Genomic DNA, 24,691 nt, shown 5'->3' with positions numbered 1-24,691 from the left:
TACTAGTGCCATTAATAGAACTGAGGAAACAAGAAATACTGAAAGGAGAGGCTAAATGACTCATGACTAATCCCCAATCATGGTGAAAGGGAGAAGCCATCAATCCTAAGGGAACTTGGGTGGGAACTGGTTTCAAGGGATCCAGAAAGAAATGCCAGTGAGACCAATGGTGTCATGTGATGAGGTCAAGAGAAATGTTCTTGTGGACGCTGGGCTTGAAGTCATACCAAGATGTGGTGACTTTCAGCCCTCTAGCCTCTAAATTTTTGCCAGAAGTGGGGCTCCTAGTGTTGCCCAGATCTTGCTCTCACAGTGGAGCTGAGTTTGCAGGTGACCAATAGGGCTGGCAAGACAGGTTAGAACTGATGTCAGTCTGTCACATATGTGCATAGTTCACTTTTCACATGGAGTCTATCCTTACATTAACTTCTGTTGAACTGTATCTTGTTAATGTTTGTTAAAGAACAGCACGTGGATCTCATTTCACAGACCAACTCTGCTCAGTGATGGGTGCCTGCAGCACCTACAGAGAATGCGTCTGGGGCTCTCTCCAAGCTCAAGGGAAGGGAATGCCTGTGGTGGGCCTAGACTAGGAGGGTTAAAGAACGTGTGCTATGATAATGTATGCAGTGCCCTCTTTCCAGATGTGCACCCTCCATAAAGGTGATCAGGATGCTGTAAGCGCTGTTACTCAGGCCATCAGTAAGAGCTGGACGAGGGGGCTGGGGATTTAGCTCAGCGGCAAAAGCGCCTGCCTGGCAAGGTCGTGAGTTTGGTTCCCTGTACCGGAGAAAAACCAAAAAAAAAAAAAAAAGAGCTGGACGAGACAGATGAAGGCCAGCACAATTAGGTGTAGTGTTGAGGTTGACTTCTGGGTTGACACTGATATAAAATATTAGATACAGTTTGTCATTTAGGGTTAGCCTTTTGAGGCCTCCGGTCTTTTTTCACATCCTGAAGAAATGTAGAGTCTCACAGGAAAAAATGAGCAGTCAAGATTACACAGATCATTACAAAAATAAACAAGCATATGCGTTTCATACAGTTCAGAGTTTTATCATAAAATACAAACTTTCTAAACGTAAATGCCTTACTCCTATTTTAACAACAACAGAAATAAAACTCACTCATGTTAGTGAAATACAGGTGCCTGTGTGGTTGAGCAAGTGAGTGTGAACAGGAGGATATGTGTTTGGCTTGTGCTGTGTGTGTGATAAATATAGACGGTCAGTCAATGAACCTGGTCTTGCTGTTTTCTGTCCGTGACCTCGTCTGACCCTTGGCTTTCAGAACTTCGTACCAAGCTATTGCACAGTCCAGAATTCTACAGCCCTTCACCTGGATCCAAGGGCTAGAGGAGGAAGAGAGGGAATAAAAGAAGTCTAAAAATTGATGCCATTCCCACTGGAGGAAAAATAAGGGCTGTTCATCGGGGGCCCACCAGATGTTGAGCTGAACCTGAAAGAGAGGGAGGATAGAGGTCATGATTAAATTCCTGATGTTACTGGAGAGGTTAGAAAAAAATTAATACATTAATTTTGCAGCAGTCAAAGACTGTGAGGACCATGACAGGCTTGGAGGCTAAAAGCTTTAGCACAATAAAAGAAAAACTGTGGCTCTGGGAAAATATATTAAAATGGCACAATTAGAGGACAGTACATTCTAGTGCCACTAACTTGGACCAAGAAACTGCCCTGAGCCTGTAAGGGTTACTTCTATGGGACCTAAACTCTCCATACCAGAACCTCAGAGAAGGAAGTCTCCATGGAGCTGAGCACCTTCCCTGTACGCCTGTGACCACACTACTTGCCTTAGAGGACTAGGCATTCCACAGTATCACAGAACGTAGGGGCAGGCCTGGGTATTAGATCCGAGAGTCTGGACAATCCCAAGGAGATTTTCTCCCATGACCAGCTCCTGCCTAAACCAGGCCCTTCATTTCAACATAAATAAGGGAAGTAAACATTGAGGTGTCAGTAAGCACCTGGGATTTTGCTAGGCCCTGAAAGAAGGAAGAGCGGAGAAGATGGCAGCCCACCTTGTAAGAGAAGAAATACGTGCACCTCTGCCTCTTCTGAGACACTCCTATTCATACTTCAACACTGGGCTCAAGAGCCAGCTCCTGTGTGAAGCTTTCCCTGACTTCTCCAGATGGGATGATGTACTCCCACTTCTGGGATCCCATTGCAATTTCCTCACCCATCTGCCAGGATACTTTGAATGAATGAGAACAGAGCTCCGTATAAATTGCAACAGAGCAAATGGCTAGATTTAGTCTTATCCAGGGATTCTCAATCAGTTTTCAGCTGGGCAGATGCATATTACAGAACAGATTCACGTTCGAGGCAGCCTCCCATGAATTGATAAAACAACAAAGGCGGGGTGGGTGGAGGACAGGGGAGAGGTAGGAAGAAGTAATGGAAACAGAACACTGCATTAATTTGGAACGCCTCAGCTAGTAACAAACAGTACCTGTCTCTCTCTAGGAACATCCCTGGACCAGCTACGCTTTGGTTATATTTCAGTCATTTCTCACTAAAATAAGTCCTACAAGAGCAAGAACAGCACCTGGGCTATTCACCATTTTATATGCAGCAGTCCAGCCCCTACCATGAAGTAGATGTTATCAGACAGTCAGTGCCAAAGATAAACACACACTTTTTTTCTCTCTTTCAAAAATCATATTGGAAAATACATGATTGAAAGTGATGCTATTATAAGGATACTAAATTCCACTCTGTTATATAAAATACAGGTGCTAACAATTATAGGAACAACTTTCTCGTGACGAATCTCCTATCTGATTGCCACACCTCATGCAGCTAGCTGCTCCACATTGAGAACTTCTGATGGCATTAAGGGTTGAGGGCCTGGCCTGGATATGAAGTACGCTAGGGGGCCAAGAGAAGGAGCAATCCATGTGGACTGCAGCTATCAAGGGATGCTCCCTGGAAGAGGAAGAGGAAAAGGAGGAAGTGGAGGAGGAGGACAAGGAAGAGGAAGAAGGAAGGGGAAAGGAGGAGGAGTATGAGGTCGGGGGTGCTGCAGCATCTACTCTGCTGTTCTCAGTGTAAGTATTACTCAGGCCCTTTTAACTGCAAAATGTATTATTGCTCAGAAGATATGTTACACGGTTATCCCTCCCTGAGGAAGGGGTGCAGAACAACACCTCTGCCCATTCTTCCCTGAGACCTGGCAGAAGCCCCTTGCTTTCCCTTCTCCCACTTTGTACAATTTTGCCTCTTGCTTCTTCGTTTTTTCTGACACCCTAGACTGTCTTCTAGGCCAAATCCTCCACTGAGGCCCTTGTAGTGGCTGTCTCCTGTGCGGTCTCGGTGGGGTCGTGCACCATCCTGCGCTGCTCTCACGAGCCCTCATAGGCTCCACCTCCATCCTCTGTGCTCTCCATGGTCCCTCCTGCGGGGCCTGAGTCTTCTCTTCATTGCTCTCCCATCTTTTCCTCTCTCCTCCAGTGAGCACTTCCTGCACTTGGCTTCCAGCTCCTTTCCTGAGTCTCCAGGGCTCCTCCCCTCTCAGTAAATGTCCTTTTTAGAACCCTTGCTGGTTTCTTTACATCTTTCAGCCCTACCGCCTGCTGGATGCCTCAGGGCTCAGCCCTTGGGCCTCTTCTCTCTCTATATGCACTGCTTAGCCATCTCATCCCATCCTATTCCATATCTTTAAATATCACATATGTGCTAATGACTCCCAAATTTCTTGCCAGCCCCAACCTTTTCCCTGACCGTTAGACTACTCTGTCCAACCACCCATCCACAGTTCCATCCATCTATCTAACAAGTCTTCAAGTTCACATGTCTGCAATCATCTTGACCTTAGCATTTTGGCACTGACACTCATTTGTCTGTACAAGTCTAAACCCATAAATTGTGCTGGACTCTTCTCTTTTCCACAGTGCACATGTAACTGGCATCAAGTCCCACCAGTTCTGCCAGGAAAATAAACATCCAAGATCATTTCATTTTTCTCCTTTCCTACACTCACCACCCTCATGAACTCTATAGCATCTCTTTTCTTGAACAGCGTGGTGTGCTCCCTGCATCAGCTCATACCTGTATAGTCCATTCTTCATCTATTGGCCGACATGATCTGTTTCATAGAGAAAATTAGAACACATCCTCACCAGTTTAAAAGCTTCTATGGCTTCTTCCTGCTTTTAAAAGAAGACTCCCCATGCTTATCAAGTCTTATCTACTTGGCCCTGGCAGCATCTCGATTTCAATTCTGCCGGCGCTCTCTCTCTCTCCTTCATTGTGCTCCATCCAGATGTTACCATCTGGGAGCCTTTGCACTTTCTATTCTTCCTGTCCTACGTTCTTTTTCCCCATATATATGCATGGTTAATTCTTTCATTTCATTTCATTCAGATCTTCTCTCAAGAAACCTCCTTCTGTTCTTCCTCCCGTTTTCCCCAGCACCTGATGTTGCTCATCTCCTTACTGTTTATTTACCCACCTAGAATGTGAACTCCTGAAGAGCAGGAGATCCTCTGACTTGGTTACTCTAAATCCCCAGTGATAGGCACAAGAAGACACTGACTCAGTATTCTGGGGATGCACAAATCATCCTTTTTGGGCTGATCCAGGCCAACACCCCTTGAGTCACTTTTCTGACTCCATTGCCCTAGTTTCCCCCAACCTCTCAGGGTACCATTCTTCCTGTTGTACGCTGCTCCCCACTCATCACCCTCCTCTTTGCCTCCAGTGTGTCTGGCTCTCCCCAGCCTCCCTCCTACTTCTCAAACTTTTCAAACTCTTCTTTCCTCAGTCTCCTTCCCCCTCCTCCTCCCTCCTCCCTGCCCCTGTGCAGACACGCAAAGACCAAACTCAACCCCCTTTCACCCGTACTGCTTCCTATCAGTGCTCTTGCAGCTGACCAAGACCTTGGGCCGCGCTTCCTCCCAAGGACAGATCTCCACAATCACAGCCTGGAATATGGGATGTGTGCTGGCCTGCAGGTAAGAGGCCAGTAGTAACATCTTGTGCAGACCCCCAGGGCCTTCTCCAGACCACATCTTTTCTCTTTCTTCCCCATTTCTTTTTCTTCCACCCATCAATTCACTGAGTGCACAAATCCTTGGCTCCCCAGGCTTAGCAACCTAAAGCCTGTAATAATCCAATCCAAACTTCCCCTTTCCAATCCTATTTTCCACCTTTTTCAGGAACAAATCTAATACCTCAGCCAGAAGCCTCCATTCCCATGCTTTCAGCTCACTGTGCACCTTCCCACCTGAGGGCCTGGATACCCAGGCCTGTTGAGCCCTCCTCCCTACACTACAGGGCTCCTCCTCTGGCCTCAGGGCTATCTTCTTGGTCTTTCTTTTGTCAGGGCACTAACATGTTGGGCCTACCTTTCATCTGCTCTCTTCTTCTGAAGAGAGGAAGTGGGCCCTATTCATCTGTGGGTTCCCTGCAGGCTAAATTCAAATTAACTATAGAAATTAACACAGTGCTTCCTAGGGTGTGTTGGGTGAAATACACCATGATGTATTCTACAAAAGCAAGGAAGAGAGGGGGAGGGAAGGGAAGGGAAAAAGGAATGGTAGTGGGGAGAGATGACAAGGGTTGTGGCTGTCATGTTCGAATAACGTTATCGACCACCTTCTTGACCATTCCTCACACACCCTAGGAAATTAAATGATTTGACAATTCCAACAGTTAAGAAATCTGTTTATCTTTGTTTCTCACAGCTTTTCCCAAACAGATCTGACTACTGAAACCTCTTTGTAGCATTTATCCCTTTTAACAAGATATTGGAGAAATGCTGACAGAAGGGATGTTAGTTTGGGGATGTGTGGTGGACACCACAGAGAACGGCTGTGACAGGAAACTAGGTGGATGGGAATCAATGTCAGGTTGAGTAGCTTGATCCTAATCGTAGAAACTGAGTTTCTCAACCTGGGCCACATGTGCCCTGTGATATGCCTTGGACACTTGTACCCAGGGAAGTGGTGCAGTACCACCTGTAGCCTGGGTCCTCAATACTAGCTGAAGATTTTCTGGGTGAGAATGAGTGGCTATTTCATGTTCTATAACAAACACAAATTCGTAACTAAACAATATGCAAAATTTGGGTGTAATTTTCAGCTGAAATATTGAGTTTATGTTGAATGTTTCCTGCTAAACCCTCAGACCATCCCAGGACATACAAATACAGATACAAATCTCTCTCCTCTACTGTTCGTGGATCTTTGGTGGAAAAGCATAAACAGTAGTAGGCAGTCAAGACCCTTCAGCCAGGCCATCTGGGAAGTCAAGGCGGGTGTCCAGAAGATTTGCTTGGCAAGGATTTAGGGTGCAACCAGTGGGGAGAAAAGCCACATTCTGTTGTAGACCAAGAAAATGGATAAGAACACTGTGTCATGCCCCACTGCCCGCCACAGCCCACGGAGTGGGGTGTCTTTGCTTCTGACATGGCAGATACAGTTCTGCAGCCAGACTGTAGAGCGGCAGCCCAGAGCGGACCTACAGAGCCTGCTCACCTCTACCCCAGCCTGCTCACAGCAGAAGACTCTCACCTCCCCACAGCCATGGGTACACAGACCAAGAAAGGGTCTGCAGAGCCCAGCCCACTAGCCTCCCCTCTCCAGAAGCTCTCCAGATACAAGTGGGGCCTCTGGCGTAGCTGGAGGACTCACCCATATCCTTGGGGGAAGAGGTATTGCGGGCCGTCTCCTGACATGGGAGAGGGGTCTCGGGGATTGGTGGGCAGCTTCTGAGGTGTCCTCTGTGGATAAGGGTAGTTGGGCTGGACAAAGGGGATGTAGCTCAGCAGGGGGGTGTAGGAAGAGCGGAAGATCTGCTGGCCCATCTGCTGTGGGTTGTAGAGTGTCACCTGCTGGTCAGAGAGGAGAGGAGTGAGGTCACCATTTCCCAGCCTTAACCCTAAATGACCCAGCCACCTCGCCTCTGTGCCTCCAGTCAATGTAGGCAAATAGAAGACAATACGTTGGGATGAAAAAAGCCCAGGGTTAAGTGAGGTTGGCAAGTTACCTAGTTTTTACCCGAGCCTCAATCGCCTCACCTGTAAAATGGACAAACATTATCTATATAGGGGATCGGATTAGTTGATACAAGTAAAGAGACAAGCACATAATAAATAGCAATTCAATATTATTTCCATCCTCTTCTCTGTCTTCCTTCCTTTCCCTCTGTCAATAACTATCCCCAAAGCTCCTTGTTCATTTTTAAAGCTTTTATTATCCCAAGCAAATCTGCTGTGATTTACACAGCACTGGCTTCTATCACACAATCTCGGCCGCTTCCAAGTTGAAGACAACCCTGCCCAGGGGACGTCCCTGCAGTGGTGGAAGTGGTCTGTCTGTGCTGCCCAGCAAGGAGTCACATAAGGCTCCACTGGGCACTTAAGATCTGGCTTGGGTCAGTGAGGAACGGAATTGGGGATTTCACTTTTAGTTCACTTAAATTTACAGAACCACACACAGCCAGTTGCTACCTAATCTGACGGTTTGAGACTAGAAGAAAGGGCAAATGGACAACAGGGCTCAGCTCAAACCCAAAGGAAAGACAAGAATTTAAGGGATTCCTGAGACTACCTTGAATAAACTCTCAGCAAGAACTGAGCTCCTATTCTGCTGTCCCTGACAAGGCAAGGACGTCCTCTGCCTTACTGGCTGATACCTCCCAGCTCCAGGACAGCACCTGGCACACAGTGACTGCTCAATAGACATACGCCTAGTGAATGTCTGCAAGGTGGAGAGAGAGGATGCTAACATCTGTTTAAATACCTGAAATAACAAGGAGTTCATCATCACCTCCTAAGCATTGTATTCCACTATTGACAAAATCAGAAACCTTGTCTCCTATGGAGCTGATATCTATCTCTTGTGTGCTGAGGGCAGTCTCTGTCAAAAAGTGAGGAAGCTCCTGGATTTCCACTCTGCTGCCAAGATTCTGGAGTCCTAGTGCTCAGGAGAATGGCACCAGGAGAGCCTCTAACAAGCCACTCGGGCCAGCATGTTTGAGTGCTCAATGGGTGCCAGACGGTCACATGGATTCTCTCATTAAACCTCCATACAGCCCAGTGAGGTAGGGCCATTATTATTCTTGTTTTAGAGATGAGGAAACTGGGGTTTGGAGAAGTCAAATGACTTTTTCAGTGGGTGTCTCCAGTTCTGAACTGCAGTTAGAACCCCAGTGAGATCTGGGTGTGGTGGCACACATCTGAAATCCCAGAAGTCTGGGAAACTGAAGCAGGAAGATCTCAAATTCAAGCCCAACTAGGCAACCAAGAGACTTAGCAAGCCTTGTCTCAAAATTTAAATATTAAGAAAGGGCTGAGGATATAATGTAGTGCAATCCCAAGTACAAAAAAAAAAAAAAAAAAAAGCCCACAGGCCATGCCAAGCCTGTGCCCCTTTCCAGCCTGGCTTGCTGTGCCATCTCTGAAATCTGAGTTCCTCCCTGGTCTTTGTCACTGTCCCCAAAGTGAGGATGCAAGCACTGGTGATGCTGGACACAGGCATGGAAACCCAGGAAGGAGAGGGTGAACATGCCAGGAGCTCACCAAGCAGACACAAAAGGTCACCTCCCAGGGCAAGTCCTTATGGAGTCCAAGGCAGAAACAGCCCCAAGTCTTCATGACAGGAGGACATGCCTGGCACTGGAAGAGACTGGGATGGAAGAGGTGGCTTTTTGTGTATATACGAGCTTGTTTGAAAATGTACCGTGATTCCTTGAGTGGATAAAAGCCATCAAACAGCTCTCTGTGTACTGCTCCAAAATCATCTCCAGAAAGCAGCAGAACATGCCTGTGCTGCATTTGCACAGAAATGTTTATATAAACAGACATCACTTAAAGGATATATCAGAAACCAGTAAACAGTGATTGCCCCAAAGTTTTTAAATTTTCTGCCATGCTTTTATATTTGTGTCTTCAAATATATGACATATGTGCACATGCATAATTGTCTAAAAATGTTTTCTTTGAAGAAGGTGGAAAAGTCACTGTTGGGGTAAAGGGGACGTGGCTGGGGTTCCCTGAGGCAGACTCTGTCATCCCTGTTTCACATCAGGTTGTGGAAGGCTCCTACTGCCCACAAAGCAGTGCCAGCCCAGGTAATAAAGCGGCGAACACCTGTAGGCCCATCTCTGTCTTCCCAAACATTCTAGCATATTTTAGGTCAGAGATGCAGTTTGCAGAGAAAAGGTGGAGCTCCCTGGGGAGACAGGTGAGGCAGAGAACCTGGAATTTGGATGTGGCAGTGTCCATCTACCTGTGTGTGAGGGGAAAAGCCAGCCTGGGAGCATGGCAGTCTCGTCTTCTGTGCCCTTTATGTCCTGCATCCCCAGCAAACTTCCTCATGCCCCATCCCTGCACTAGACCCAATACCCTCTGAACATGCACTGTATGTGGGTATTCGTCTGTGTGGGTTGAAGCATCTTGGTCCATGTGTATAACTGTGTCTGCACTTCCACCTGCTTCTGAGTGTGTGTGTTTGCACTGCTGCTTCTGCTTTCTAATACTGAATTTTTATGCAAACGTGTACAACAGGTGGCAAAGCATGGTGATTCGGAGTGCCAGGCTGCACAGTCGGACCCCAAATTTTTATCTCTAACCTACGTGGGAACAAGATGTTCCCAGATTTACCAAGTAAAACTGCAGTATATACAACTGAATTGAAATTTAGATAAACGCTGAATAATCTTTCAGTATAAGTATGTCCCCGTCCAATATTTCAGACACATGTGTACTTATACTAAAATTTTATTTATTGTTGATCTAAAATTCAAATTTAACAATAGGCCCTGTAGCCTGCAGGACAGGAGTGTGGCTTCCTGCTGCCACCGATGCTGGGCAGAGCCATATCATTTGCTTTGGTCAATGGAAGACAGGTGCATGTCACCAAGTACCACTTCTGCACTGAAGCTTGTGGAAGCATTGTGTTTCCTCAGAACCCCCTGTGCTTATTGGAGAAGCAACAGCTCCTGCGTCTGCAGTCCAGCTCTGACCCTCACCCTGGTGAGCCAACCTTTAGACCCATGAATGAGAACTGAATATTTATTGGTAAAAGTCCCTGAGACATTGAGGGCGTTTATTGCCATAGCAAAATTTTGTTAACTGCAAATGACTTAACCTCTCTGTTTCTTGGTTTCCTCATCTATAATCTACTCACAGACTGGTTGTGAAGGTTCATTTAGTGCAGGTGGAGCCCTTAGAGAGGGGCCTGGCACACAGTAAGGGCTGCTGTCACCATCCCAGAGGGACACTGGTTTGTGTTTCCCCACCCAGGTCTGTATGTGTGTCTGCATGCTGGAGCCAGTAGTGCACCAGAAAGAATACATGGTGACCAGGTGGACAAAGATGAAGGAGCCCTGTGACCCAAAGGTCTTCCTGGAGCTGGGACAGAGGAGGGGAGGCCACCTACTCACCTGTCGGGAGTAGCAGCCTAGCTGAGGAGGCACAGCCTGCTGATAGGGCATCCTCGGTGACCGCTGTGGGTACATGCCCTAGGGGAAGAGACAGAGGCTCAGCGCTGCTGAGCGAGGGCTCCCACCCAGAGGCTGAGCTGTGCAAGTTCATCTCTCTGGCCCACATGCTGGAACTGCAGTCAGAGTTGAGTTTATCCCATCACAGCGTTGGCCACAGCTGGCCACAACTCATGCTTCACAGAAGACCCCACTCAGCAGGCTTCAAGCCTCCTCAGGGTGATTAAGATAAGAGCTTCAGGAGTCTGACTACCCCCTGGATTCCAGATCTTTCCCTGGGTGGCTCTGCAACTTTCAGCAAGTGGCTCCACATCTCTAAACCCCTTTTTCCTCGCCTGCAGAATTGTGTATTCAAGGCTGCAAACCCTGTGAGGATAGCTACATTTCTTAGTTGCTGTCTGCACACCTTTTGTAAATGTCTTTTCCCTTCTGTCTCATCTGTGTGTGTGTGTGTGTGTGTGTGTGTGTGTGTGTGTAGTTGCATGCTTATTTAATTCCATCCGCATGCATGTTTGTAACTGTATTCGCATGTCTGTGTGGTTCTGCATACCAGGGTGCAGCTTTGACCCCAGGAGTGTTAGCTTGAGTTTCTGCCGCTCTGGACCTGTATGTCTGTAGCTTGTAGGGAGGGATAGGGTACGAAAAATGAGTTAATGCATGTAAGACACTGAGAACAGTATCCAGCACACAGTAAGGACTCTGTAAATGTTAAGTCTGTCCATCATCTCTCACTGCACCCACCCTTGACAAAGGCTCTCTGGCAGGCAGCTCAGCCAAATAGGAAATGGAAATTGTATTCACAGCTCTGTCTGGGGGCAGGTGGGGTGTGCACTTGTCCACACACAAGCACGAGACACACACACTGCAAAACCATTGTGGGTGAGCCAGCCCATGCCCCCTGCAGCCTCAGACTATGCGTCTAGCTGCCAATCCAGAGTTCCCCATAGGAGGAGGCACAAGGGCCAAAGCGGCTGTCAGCCAGGGACATCTTCTCAGAGCATTCTGTGCCCTATTGATGTGCTACTCCCATCCTGGGTGTGGCTTGTGCCAATTACCAATGTTGTGACAGCTGTTACTGTGCTCTTAAGGACTTCCTCAAAGTTCTGACAGGCTCAAGAGCCTCTGACGGGAGCCCTCCCCCCAGCTGTCCCAGTGGCCCACCTTTCAGATGCCCAAAAGAGAACAATCTCAGGCAAGCACTTCCCTGCTTTCTGCTCCAGGGTACATGTCACTTCAGACACTTCTGTGCCAGTGCTTCCTGCTTCCGCGAGCCCTGCACCTGAAACCAGCTCCCTGTTCCCTTCCTGCCAAGCCCTGCAAGCAGCACAGTCTCACTTGCCATCATGGCCCCTCTGGTTCCTGTGACACTGGCCCTGGTCAGAGCCTGGATAAAGAAGTCACGCAGAGGGCCACAAGGCCACCGGGAGGTTTGCCGAGAATCCAGCTTGTTTTACCCCTTTCTGACTCCATTAACACTGCACTCTGCCCGCCACAGCCACTTTCTCAGGGCCAGAGAATAGCAGGGGGGCCTCCATGGTCCCCACACACCCTGTGCCAGGCCACCCTGGGACCCGGATGGGAGGACATACCGTGCCCATCTCTGCTTCATCCTTGAAGGCAACATTGCCGCGTTCATCAGTATGAGCAACACCGCCCAGCTTTAAGGACATTTCCAGTTGTTAAAACTGCAATTTTGCAAGATCCCAAGCAAGGGTAAATAAACATTCACTCTTCTTTGCTTGAGGCCGTGGCCCTTTCCCACACAGCCTCTCTGCTTACTCGGGAGCGGTGCTCTTTTATGCCAAGCAGCCCCGGAGCTGCTAGAGAGCCTGGATGTTGGGGATTTTATCTTCCTGTTTCTGAGTCTCCCCACCGCAGGGCTCCAAGCAAATTGGATGTGGGACCTCATTTTTTTTCTTTTTATTTCTAATGCCAAATGGGAAAACACCAGGACAGACCGGGCCCAGTTCTCCAATCTGCTCCCTCCAGGTCCTGCTTTCTTGGAAGATCACAGCAGAATAATAATAAAAAGCCAACATCGATATCACACTTTTTCATCCATGGACTCAATTAATTCTTACAACCCAAGCAGCCTGTGCTGCTGCTGCTGCTGTAATTATGATGAACTCATTCTACAAACAGGAAGCCAGGACTCAGAGCAGTTAACTAACTTGCCCAAGGCCACACAACCTGGAAGCAGCAGAGCCCTTATACCCAAGCCTACAGATTTCACAATCTGCCTTCTCTCCGTTATCCCAGGGCCCTTGATCAGCTGTCTTGACACTAGGTAGCATTATGAGATAAGAAGCTGTGAGAGGGTAAATTATGCTGTCCTTTGTTACTACTTGGGAGAATCAACTCTTTTTACAGCTGACTGCAGTGGGGCCCATGGATAGAGCCTGTGGGTCCTTCTGCCAGGCCCTTATTCTGCTTCTGTCCACGAGCTAGGGAGTCTCATTATAGGCACCCTGCAATACAAACACCAGTGCCTCAGAAGACAGGGGACCTTCATGCTCAGAAAATATGTCTAAATCTCACCCACTTCAACAAGTCAACTAAGAAGGAATTAACATAGCAAAGAGATACCTTCCCCACTTTGTACAGCAAGCCGTTGCCAATTAGCCTTACATGGTGAGCTCTATGAATGCATTTTAGAGTGAATATATTTACACTAAATAAATTATTCCTTTGTTTCTTTGTTTAAAGGTTGAGGTGCATCCCCTAGGTCTTTGATTTATTCCTGAACTTGCACTAGACTCCGAGTTCCTTTGTCATCTTTGAGTCTTTTCACCTAGCATAATACTCAGGCTATAGTCAGCATGGGACAAAGGTTTTTGAAATTATGTAAGCAAATGACTACATAAATAAGTAGAAATTAGCAAATCAGTGGGTAAATAAATAGACAAACAGTGAATAAGCAAACCCCAAAATGCAAGGGTAGAAGTGTCACAGTGACAGAATCAGTGAATCAGTGAAAAGAACAATTCTCTCAAGACTTGGGTGAAGATAATATTGCTAATGTAAAACTGACAACTTTCATCTCCCCCTTTATGGATCACTTTTCATTACAATCTCTCACTTCAATAGGGGGCATGAGGACCTTTGTACCTGGCCAGAGAGTGGTACTTGTCCTCTTTAGCAAAGAAGCTTAAATATAAAACTGAAAAACCAGACTTTGCTAAATTACTTTAAGATTCAGGAGCTACACACAGTGGACCAGCTCAGAGAGTCTTTATATGCAATAGAGAAAATTCCCGTTCTGCACGGGACATCTATACCATAGGGCTGTTGTTCTTGTAGTGGAGGAAATGACACAAGGTACAAAGGGGTAGTGAGAGGGGAAAAGACATGGACAAAGACAATCCAAACATCTGTGTATTTCCTTCTCTGTTTTCCCTTTCCAAGCACTACCAGGCCAAGGTGGGGCAGCCAATGGACAAAGTCTTGGACACACAAGTCCAAGTTCTTATGTTTTCCCCACACAACCACATGCCATTTTGGAGAGGAAGCAGAAGACTAAGAAATCTTACATGCTGAGCATCTTCTCTGAAAACTCTGAGTACTATTTCAGTACTATCTAAAGCAACTGTTTAAGTTATTGGATTGAACAAAGGCTTGAACTAGAGTGGACATTTATTTGATTCTTCCCTCCTTCTGCTGAGTGGGCTGCAGCTCTTAAGGGATATTAAGTTAAATGGACAAAATAAAGAAACCACATTTTCTCTGCATAAGTAAGTTCTGTGTGTAAAATTTCAAACCCTGCTACAAATGCCTCACCATACCTTTGTGTCTGGCCACTAATTCCCTCTTAGCAAGAAGCCAAAGATCATAAACATGTGCCTGGCCACTTTGGCTGATCTAAATCCAGACTTCTTGGATATAATTTAAATAAGATGATCATGATCTGTCATCCAAATTATGATACTTGAGAGTGAAAGGAGGGTGCCATAAACAATTATTCTCAGATGAAAGAAGTAAACTGGGACTTTCCTAGTGAATCTAGTATGCATGCCACTGGAGCTGGTGAGAAACAAGGACCGTGACACCCCTCCTATCCTGGGAGCCAAGCACTTAACCAGCCAAAGATAGCAAAGAGCTCTGGAATAAACAACACAGTGTGAACTAGAATTCAAATAGTAGGAAATTAGAAAGACATATGTGCACATGTGTATATAGTAGTGGTTGGTTTGATGTGATCACAATGAAAACAATAATGGATGAGATCACACATTGATAATGTCTTACTGTTGTCCCCATGATGTCTCTGGAGTATACAGATGGTATTCCAAGGAATTCCAAGGCTTGAGACAAAATTGGCCTCCTCTCTTACCTCCCTGAACCCACGCAGATGCAGATACTCCACCACCTCAGGAGAGCCAGAGCCGCCACCTACCTGATACTGTGGGAAGGTGGAGTGATTGGTGAACACTGGCGGAGGTGGGCAGTTCAAGTTGAGCCAGAGTGGCTGGTTCATGGTGGTTGAGGTCAAGGCTGTGGCAAAGCGTGGGGTGAAAACATTCCCTGTGTACTTAAGGTTGTTCTTCTCTGCAGCTGTTACAGATGGGTTAACTGTAAATCACGGGAAAGGGAAATCTATTCAGTGATTGAGGCAGGCAGAGGGTAGGAGGTCTCCAGAGCCATCCCTGGTGAGCCCTGTTGTCAGGGGTCAAGTCATCTCAGCTCCAAGAGGTCCTTCAAAGACCTGGTGAATTCCCAACTATAGGAAACATCATTAGTTCACTCTTTGCTTATTTGGAAGGATGAAAGCCCCAGCATAGTCTGGCTTAGAGCCTCTCTTTACCATTCTTAGTAAAGGAGGCAGATTATCAGGGGAAACAATAAACCAGATTGCTGTGGCTATATTTCACCTACAGTATTCACAAAATCAAATTCTTTCAAGTGCTTTAGAAAACTTTATCTTTATATAAACAAACGCTATGCCACTTGAAATTCAGGTGATGAAAGCAGCCCCCAACCAGTGCCATACGCTCAGCAAATCTGAGAATGTTGCACTGGCTGTTGTATCTATATTGCAAAGTTTTTGTTGCAGGGTCTCTCTAAATTTCTTAGGCTGACCTTGAACCTGAGATCCTCTTGCCTCAGCCTCCTAAGTACTAAGATTGCAGACATATGACATTATGTTTGATTGAGACTCTTTTGTTTTTTTAATATTTTAAAACATGCAAATAATTCAATGTGGAGTGACTCAACATTAGCCTAAAAGAATGAGATTAGTTGGAATTGTTTCCAGATATGAATCCCAGATTCTCCTCCTCTGAAAGATGTCTTGTGGGCTTACGTGATCATCAGTGGGCCCTTTGTTTGCCTGTGTATTGGCATCTTTCTTGGAAAAGAGTTTTGATTGAAATGGATGTAGGAGGGCAAGGGAGAGAAAACAGGGGCATGAATAATCTCAGTGTAGAAATAATCATAATCTAAATCCTGAGTTTTTTTTGACTTGGGGAACCTAAGAAGCTATGATATGTGGTCCAGGTCAGGACTATATTCAAACCACTGATAATGCCTATGGAGCCCCCTGCAAGCAAACTACACTTCTCTAGTAATTGTATTCCTAATAAGGGACATGGGGAAAAAGCTATGTCCCCATTTTTTGGATTTAAAAATGCTGACATCCAAGGAAAACCTTAACTCTGCATAAGACAGAGCCACTGCTGGGCCTGAGAGTCTCCAGAACCCCTTCCTCTGCAGCCCCGCCCTGGCTGGGGTAAGCTTACGCTTCAGCTCCAACCCATCCGCGTCCACTTTGCTGCAAAGCTTCAGTGGCCCACTTGGGTTCTTGGTAGTCCCAAGGAACTCATAGAGCAGGTTCTTCTCAGCCGGCCATGCAGGCTTCTTGGTGGGCACGGAGTCCACTGGGTCACTGTGACTCTCCTCGCCGCAAATGTCCTTCTGAGTCTGAGGCCACTGGCTGAGAAAGAGGCTCTCTTGACTCTTGGTCGACTCCTTAATGCCAGGGATCCATTCTAAAGCAAGAGGAAAACTGAGTCAAAGCCTCTGGAAGGCCCAGTGTCTGGTGCAGTGAGCCAGCTTCTCCTGGACGAAATGATGGCTCCTCCACAGCACACATCTGGGGCTCACCCAAGTCTGGGGATTCTCGTTCAGCCAAGTACAACCCCAGTATCTCCCTGCAGCTTTCCTTGATCACTGCCATCTGGCCTTACTATCTCATGCATCCATCTTCATCCATCTTCATCCATCCATCCATCCATCCATCCATCCATCCATCCATCCATGTTTATCTCCCTCCCTTCCACCAGCCTCTTTTCTTCCCTTTTGTCCTTCTTCCATCCCTCTCTTCTCTTTCCTTCCTTGTCTCCTCCCTGTCTTCCATCCATCCACAGTTTCAGGCTGAGGACATAAGGATAATTTGGACACAGTTCCTGCCACCAAGGATCACATGGCTTATGGAGAAGACACCCACCCCAACAGAACATGCAGTCAGGGCCACACAGCTTGGCTCCTCATCAGGACTCTACCTCTGCTGTGTTGCTTAGAGGAAATTCAGCTCACTTGTCAGTGCTAGGCCCTGCCCTGAGTGCTGGGGACACAGTGGTGAGTCACAGCCAGACTCTGCCCTGCAGGAGCTCACAACAGCCAAGAAGAGAGAGACATGCTGGAAATAGCTCCAGGACGAGGCAGATGGGCAACACGAGGTGACAGAGGGACAAGACATGAAAAGACGCTGGCTGAGAAAGTCCTTCCTTCCCAGAAGGAAGTAGGGTTTCACCAGGGCCTTGCATGCACGGTTGTTGGGAAGGATGGCACAACAGGTCTGGGCTCTGGTAGGCAGACTGGGAAGCATGAGAGGAATGTAGTAAGTTACTGGAAATGACCAGCATGTTCTAGAGGGACACGACCCAGTACCAGGCTCAGGTCTTGTTCCACATAGATTGAGCATTCGTCCCCAAGTGTAAGAATATTGTCTGCACCATGCTGGGGTCCTCCTCAGCAGTGCTTGTACCCACATGTCCTTTCAGCAATGGAACAGTTACAAACAAAATTAAGTGTGTGTGTGTAAGAATGGATGAAAAATGTTCTGAAGAAATCACACCTTTACTGAACATGTACAGACATTTTTCTTGTCATGATTCCATGAACAATGCAGTAAAACAACTATTTACATAACATTTACATTGTATTAGGCATCATAGTTAATCTAGAGATGATTTAAAGTATGTAGGAGGTAAGTATGTAGGAGGATGTGCTCTGGTTATATGCCATTTTACGTAAGGATTTGAGCACCTGCAGATTTTGGTATCTGAGGGGGGTCTTGAAATGTATATATAGTTGAGGGGCCCTGTACCCCCATCCTCCTTCACTCCTTCCCTTTCGCGGTGGTCTCTGAAGTTTCCACCGAGGTTGGCCATGAAAGTCACCCGCCCGTTGAATAGCTGTGCACAGTGCCGGACACACTTCAGGCACCTGGAAACCCTGGTCATGGCCAAATCAGAGGACTTGGGCCTCAGTGCTGCCTGCTTGGAGTGGACTTGATCCTACCAGTTCGTGGACCCCTAACCCAGTGAGGTGTTTGGGCCTGATCTTGCTGAGACTGAGCCTGTCCGAGCACTATCGCAACAAAGGAAAGAGCTGCTCTAGTCTGGGCCAATTTAGGAGACAATGACAATTTTAGCAAAACATGTCCCTAGAGTCTCTTCCAAGATTTTCTCTAGTTGCTGAGTTTAGCCCCTAGCTAGTGTGCTGAAATAACATGGCAACTAATAATAGTCTGTTCCCCAGAGACATACACACCTGCAACTTCTCTCACATACCTATAGTCCCATAGACATCTATAGCACTCCCTCCTCTAAGTCCAAGGCATGGGAATGTGCATAGACACACACACACACACACACACACACACACATGCACGCACATTCCTGCCTGACTCTTCTCTCCCTCGTTCATACCATCAAATCCATGACAGACACATGGGCCAACAACCATATACATACAGACACATGCAGATGTACCACTCGTGCATTTTCTAACAAATATACTCACTCTGGCAATGTTTCCTCTGGCACACCTTTGCACACATGTTTGTGCACAGACACAAATGGTGGGGAGTCTGGGTTGGCAGGACCACATCTAGTCCAGCAGCCCCACCCAGCATAGAGGTATCCTTAGGTCCCTCCAGGATGAATAGGAGGAAGGTCCCTGCCCCTAGGCAAGGGCTTAGTCCTCTCCCACTGCCAACCCATCATCCCAGGTGGCTCCGCCAGGCCTACCCAATACTAGCTCCAGCTTGCTGTCCCTGACTCCAATTCCCTGGGCTCCCTAAAGTGCTCCAGAATACAGGATATTCTTGAAGGTGACCTTGTTTTTGTTTTCTCAGGGAGATGGATTGGGGCCTTTTGGATACAAGCTTCTCTTGGTTGCCCATCCATGCACACAGTTTGAGAGTCATTCTTCTTTTGGTTGGCATGAATATGATCTACTCCCCTGGTGACTGCTGACTGTGGGTGAATGCCACTGCCATCCATTTGTCTCCATGGAACCATCCAGTCTGAGTGGTGAGATCAGAACAAAAAGAAGAACCCTGGGGTGTGGGGGGTGGTTTGAGGTTGGGGGTGACTGCATTTTCTGAGAAGGATGTGGACTCCTCAATTAGGGGATAGGAAGGCACTTGCCTGAGCCCCTGTGCCTGCATAACTTATGCATTCCCTTCCTGCCCCATCAGGAAAGGATAGGCCTCATGGCCAGAGCAGATGTCTCCATCAGGAGCCAATCATATCCCTCTCCTGTCCCTCTGAAAGCTGCCATGCTGCAGTGTCACCCAGACCCTTCGGTATGCTCTGGATACCTAGTGGAGTCCGAAGCTGGGCCAGTCACTACAGGCTCCACTGCAGGGTGCTTATCTCTCTCAAATTGGTGGGGATTGGGGCCTCTGCACCTGCTTGCACAACATGCCTTGCCCGTGTGTGTCCAGCAGAGGAGGCCAAGGATACCCTGCACCTGGAAGCCTGTGCCTGCCAGAGAGGCTGCTTTGTCCTGCTTTGCACAAGGATACTTTGTGTGTGCACTGCAGCCCTGCTTGGCTTCCTGGGAGGCTCTCCTCCTTGTAGGGTGCTCTCTGCCGGCTCCCAGCCCCACTCACCCATCAAGTGATGCCCCTCCACGGCGTGGTCAGTTTCAGCCTTGGAACAGATCTTGGCAAACACTGGAAGCTGCCTCTTCTGGGCAGGGAGCTCAGAGAACTTGTCTGGGGGTGCCGGAGGAGGTGGAGGAGGCAGGAGCATGAATGGGCCTAGCCCTGTGGGCTCTCTGGGTCCAGAGCCACTGAAAATACTGTTCTGCAAGAAGTCCTTGATGACCTTTGTCTCCTCCAGCACCATCTTGTTGTCAGGGGCTTTGGACATTTCCGTGGACTTCAGCGGGAACTGGGCCAAGAGTTTACTGATCTCCGAGTTGCAGTCAGCCAGGCTGTGGCCCCCGTCCTCGGTCCCCTTGGCATTCCTGATCTTGGCAGCACGCAGGATGCCTGTTACCGTAGACATGGCAGAATCGCAGTTCTGCCGGCTGCCAATAATGGACATGGCCACCCTCTGCTCCTGAAGCCTGTCGCCAGGAGTGAGAGAGGCTCCTGCGCACTCGCTGCTGCTTGCCACCAGGAAAGGTGCAAGAACACAAGAAGCCAGCTCTCTGGTCCCCTGGGTATCATCGCCAGCAGCCTCCATCTCCTCTGAGCTCTCTTGGACCAGGATGAGGTGCTCCTTCGTGAGGCTCAAGAATTCCTGCTCCACCAGGAGGGAAATCTCATCTCTTCCCCTGCTGAGCTCCAGGGCTCTGCAAACAAGTCAGAGAGACAAGCAGTGTTAGTGCCTACTCCCCCAGGGAGGCTCTGCTGCAGGACATGTGCCCCAGGACAGGGGGTGGAGGCACGCTTGATGAAAACTACTTTCCTGATGAGGAAGATCTGCTGCTTCCTTTGAGGAAGCAAAAGCAAACACTTTGTGAACTCACCACGGAGCTCAGCACCACCCCATGGGGCATGACAGCACCCTCATGCACCTGGACAGAACCAGGAAGGCACAGGAGTCACATGTTGCCACACAGAACTAGGGGGTGGCCCCCACAGGTGACAGTCCATCAGAATGAGCATAACTACAAACCTAAAGTCTTCCTCTGTCCCTGAATGAGGCCTATAGCTGCTGGTTTCTGTCAAAGCCCAGGGGTCCTAGGGCACAGGCTGGTACAGAACGCTGTGCCAATAATACATAAAGTATGTGTCCGCCAAGGCAACTGAACCTCCTGGCCTCAGCCCTATGGCCACCTCCTGGGGATGGAGGCAGAGTACTGCCAGGAGCAAGCTGGCGCTATTCAAACAGACTGAGCTTGAAGCTGGGCACCACTCCCTATGTCATACCAGGCCCGAGTACTTCAGGATCCTTCCTGGGCAAGGGGTATGACGCTGCCTGTGGGATGTCTAGGCGAATGTGGGAGGTAAGCACATGTGAGCCCGCTCAGCGCATGTGGGCTGTGAGCATTAGCTGACATGGATGGGGGTCAAGCTCCTGGAGGGGCCCCCAGGCTGTGTATGTTACAAGACCTGGTCCTGCTCTTGATTTTTGCTTTCCTCCTCTCCCTCTCCTCTGCCCTCTCACTTACTTCCCTCCTTTTGACTTCTTCCCTTGTCTAGACTTAGGGCTATAAATAGGCCCTACTCACACTGCTGTGCTCCTGGGAGCAATCAGGACCGAGAGGTTGCTGATCCATGGCCCCAAGTTTCAGATCTCTTTCTTCCTTCCTCTCTTTCCTCCTCCTCCTCAAAGGGAACAGGTGGGTCTCAGTCCCAGGCATTTAGCACTGGAAGGACTCATTTCTGCCTCCCCTCCCACCCCCAAGACCTTACAAAGCAAGCTAGGTGCCAGTTACTTTTCTGGATTAGAAAGACTCACTACAATTTGTTAATTTTTTAAAAACTGTAGCAATAGTATTGTGGTTATTTTCCAACAGCAGCCAAAGGGAGTCCTTATCTCTGAGATGTGTGCCAAAGTATTTCTGGATAAAACAACGTCTGGAGTTTTCTTTAAAATTAATCCAGTAGCAGGAGAGAAAGGACAGGGACCTAACAGCTGAAATGAGATTTGTTGCATGTTGCAGACACTGATCATAGTAAAAACTGGAGCTAGACATATGGGATCACTGTACACTATTCACTCTGCTTTTGTCTATGTTTGGTTTCTGTTTTTTGCTTGGTTGTTTGGGTTTTGTTTGGTTTTTGTTTTGTTTAGAGTAGTGGGAATCAATGCCTAGAACATGGTAGGCAAGTGCCCTACTATTAAGTTGAATTTCCAGCTTTTTTTATTTTTTATTTTGAGACACTTTCTTGCTAAGTTGCACGTGCTGGCCTTGAACTTGTGATTCTCCTGCCTCAGCCTCTCAAGTAGCTTGGATTATAGGCCTGTACCACTACGCCTGGCCATTTTTAAAAAATAAAAATTTTACACATATACACACACAAGCACACATGCGCACACACACACACACACACACACACACACACACACACACAAAATGTTCACAGCTGAATCCTTTAACGTACCAGCTCCAAAGAGCAGAAAAACAGCTTCTAAAATATGCATGGGGCCTTGAGTTCCTGCTACCAAAAATACCCCAGGTGTGTCCCTTCTCAGACTCTACCACTCTGAAACCAGTAGCCAGGCAGAGAGGATCCAGTGGGTGCTGAGTGTGAATCCCGGTGCTGCCCCTCAGTAGCCGCCACTTAAGCTTTGTATTTCTCATCTGTCGAGTGGGATAACACCTACCTCTCAAGGCGAGACTGTGAGGATGCTCTGAGATAAATTATGCAAAATACTTAGCAGAAGCCTGGCTCATAGTAAGCCCTCGAGAAACATTCACGGCATAATTACTATAATGTTATTATTGGTGGTTAGATCTCAGCTATGACATGCCCGTATCACCTCTGTACAGCTCCCCCACACCGCACCGCTGCTGGCACCTGGAGCAATGAAGGCACCTTCTCTGCTTCCACTCTCAGCCCTTGTGGGCTGAGAAAACACTCTTGTCCTCCCAGTTGTAATCACCTCCTTCTCTCTATTGTGAATTCATAGTGGCTCTCGGGGACATGGCTTTCAGAATCCAATCACCCTGGTCATTCTCCGGACACATCACAGGTTCTCTTAGAAAGCTAGTATCCCTAGAAGCAGCACCCTGGCTGTGAGCCCTCCGTATGCTCCTAGAAGCCCACCCCCAGGCACCAATTTTCATTAATCCACCATGGCCAAACAGAAGCCAGGCATCTGTGTCCACACTCACATTCGATCCTCTGCATGCCTCAAGGCAGCAAGTAGTATCATCCCCACTTCACAGATAGGAACAGTGATCCTGAAAGGTTGAGGACCTTGTTACTGTGCTAGAGAGGAAGACTGTGTGAGGGCTGGTCCAGCTGTCTTCCTTCACTCCTCTGCCCCCAGCCCAGGCTCCGCTTTTCTGGAAAGAGTTCTCCGGCAAGTTCCCCTGGCCCCCTGGTTGGGCTCCGTTCCCCAATCTCAATGCAATCAGGGATATTGCTGCTCTCATCCCATCACTCCAGCCAGTGGAGGATCATCACAGTGAATCTCGAGCCTGTCATCCATGGCATTAGCTGTCCCTGACAGCTCGGTGTCAGCTGCATGCCTGATGAGAGTGTCTTCTGAGTCCTCCGCCAATTTACAGACTGAAATGTTGAATAGGAGAGAGCCTGGGGCAGTGCCGTGAGGACAGCGCTGGAGACCCTCCTCCCAGCCTGACAGTAATCCCGGATCAACACTTTGGGGGAATAAGTCCATAGAGTACTTATCATCCCTTCTCCATTCTTCCATGAGAGCTTTTATCAAACATTCCCTCCTGTGCAATCAAGATTCACCATGTAGTTAGAAACTCCTGACCCAGTGTCTCCCCTCCCTTGTCTCCTCCATCTCCAAGGAAATAAAATTTGCTTGTCCTTATTTGTTCCAGAAAACTACATACCCACAGAACTAAGGCACTCTTAGAACTCAGATCAAACCATTCACCTGCTTAAAATCCTCTTGTGGATGTTCTTTGCACATAGGATAAAACCCAAACTCCTTTATGATCCCTGGGACACTACAAAAGTTGGTCCCATCTCCCTCTTCTCCCAGCCACACAGCTTTCATTTACTCCTTGAAATGCCAAGATCATTCCAGCCTCAGGACCTTTGCACTTCCTATGAAATGCTTCTCAGCTCCATCCTCAGATTGTCCCATAACTGGCTTATCATTTAGGCCTTGAGTCAAGTGTCATATTCTCAAAGAGGTCTTTACCACCCAAGCTTTAGAAAAATGTCCCTCTCCTACTTACCAAGTACCATCAGTATGTTTATTTTCTTCATTCACAGTATTCATCACTATCAGAGAGTATTGTACCATTTTTATATCGTTATTCCCCATAACAACATACTCTCCAGGAAGGCAGGGATTCTACCTGGTTCACCACAAAGGCCTCCCAGCCTATAGCAGGGTTTGGCACATAATTCCAGCTCAAGAGTGTTTGCTGAATCAACAAATGAATGGCCTCATTTGCCTCTACCCTTGTCTATCACCCAGGCACATACTCCTGTTCCTCTCCCAGGCCAAAGACTACTCCAGTTCCTCCCATTAGCTGCAACCTGGCTTTGCTTCCATTTACTGGATTTCCACCTCTTATCCCACCTCTGGCCTGGCATCCCCGGGAGTTGATCAGGTGACCCTAACCATTCTGGTTGGCCTGGTTCTAAGAACTCTCAGCCTTTGCAAGACAGTCCTATGGCAGACTCCACTCAAAACTCACACTGACTCTGAGCAGTCACTTTGGGGCTCACAGCAAGCATCCCATGCACCCCCACAATGTTGCTGAGTTCAATATGAAGCCTACATTTCTGGGATTTATCTTTAACAGTTTTTTTCCTTGAGGAATTTTCCCCGTCTTGGCACCTTTCCTGTGCTGTTTGCTTTATCCTTTTAGTTGATAAAAACCATAAAATCTATCCAATGAATCATCGAGGAGGTACAATCCAACTCCTGGGCTCCCAACAAAGGAAGCAAGTCAGAATCCCTGGCTCCAGCTCCGTGCCGCCACCTCTGCTTCGCCCACCTTCAGAAATGATAGGTGTCTGATGGTGGCTTTGTACTCAAATGCTGTGCATTATTTCGGCGTTTGCAGTGTACAGAGTTGTGTAAAAAAATAAAGGCTATTGACTGGCT

General features: G+C 47.7%; 1 protein-coding gene across 3 annotated transcripts in view; it reads right to left on the bottom strand.

The window, feature by feature from the left end:
* Nucleotides 1–1,040: 1,040 nt before the first annotated feature.
* LOC102010861 (chromosome unknown open reading frame, human C1orf94) overlaps nt 1,041–24,691 on the bottom strand; it is a 36,982-nt gene continuing 13,331 nt past the window's right edge. Inside the window, exons 2-7 of one of the 3 annotated variants that reach the window (XM_005395119.1) lie at nt 19,585–20,273; nt 16,202–16,450; nt 14,860–15,035; nt 10,410–10,487; nt 6,656–6,855; nt 1,041–1,458 (exon numbers count right to left, since the gene is read on the bottom strand). In XM_005395119.1, coding sequence (XP_005395176.1) covers nt 1,383–1,458; nt 6,656–6,855; nt 10,410–10,487; nt 14,860–15,035; nt 16,202–16,450; nt 19,585–20,273 — 1,468 coding nt within the window. In that variant the 3' untranslated portion in view covers nt 1,041–1,382. The remainder of the gene's footprint in view (nt 1,459–6,655; nt 6,856–10,409; nt 10,488–14,859; nt 15,036–16,201; nt 16,451–19,584; nt 20,274–24,691) is intronic. The other 2 variants (XM_005395120.1, XM_005395121.1) reach the window with 2 other exon arrangements.

This window comes from Chinchilla lanigera, unplaced genomic scaffold, assembly GCF_000276665.1.
Source record: "Chinchilla lanigera isolate Chin_1 unplaced genomic scaffold, ChiLan1.0 scaffold00051, whole genome shotgun sequence".
Classification (NCBI taxonomy): domain Eukaryota; kingdom Metazoa; phylum Chordata; class Mammalia; order Rodentia; family Chinchillidae; genus Chinchilla; species Chinchilla lanigera.
Note: the sequence above shows the minus strand (reverse complement) of the source record. Positions and strands in the feature narration are given on the sequence as shown.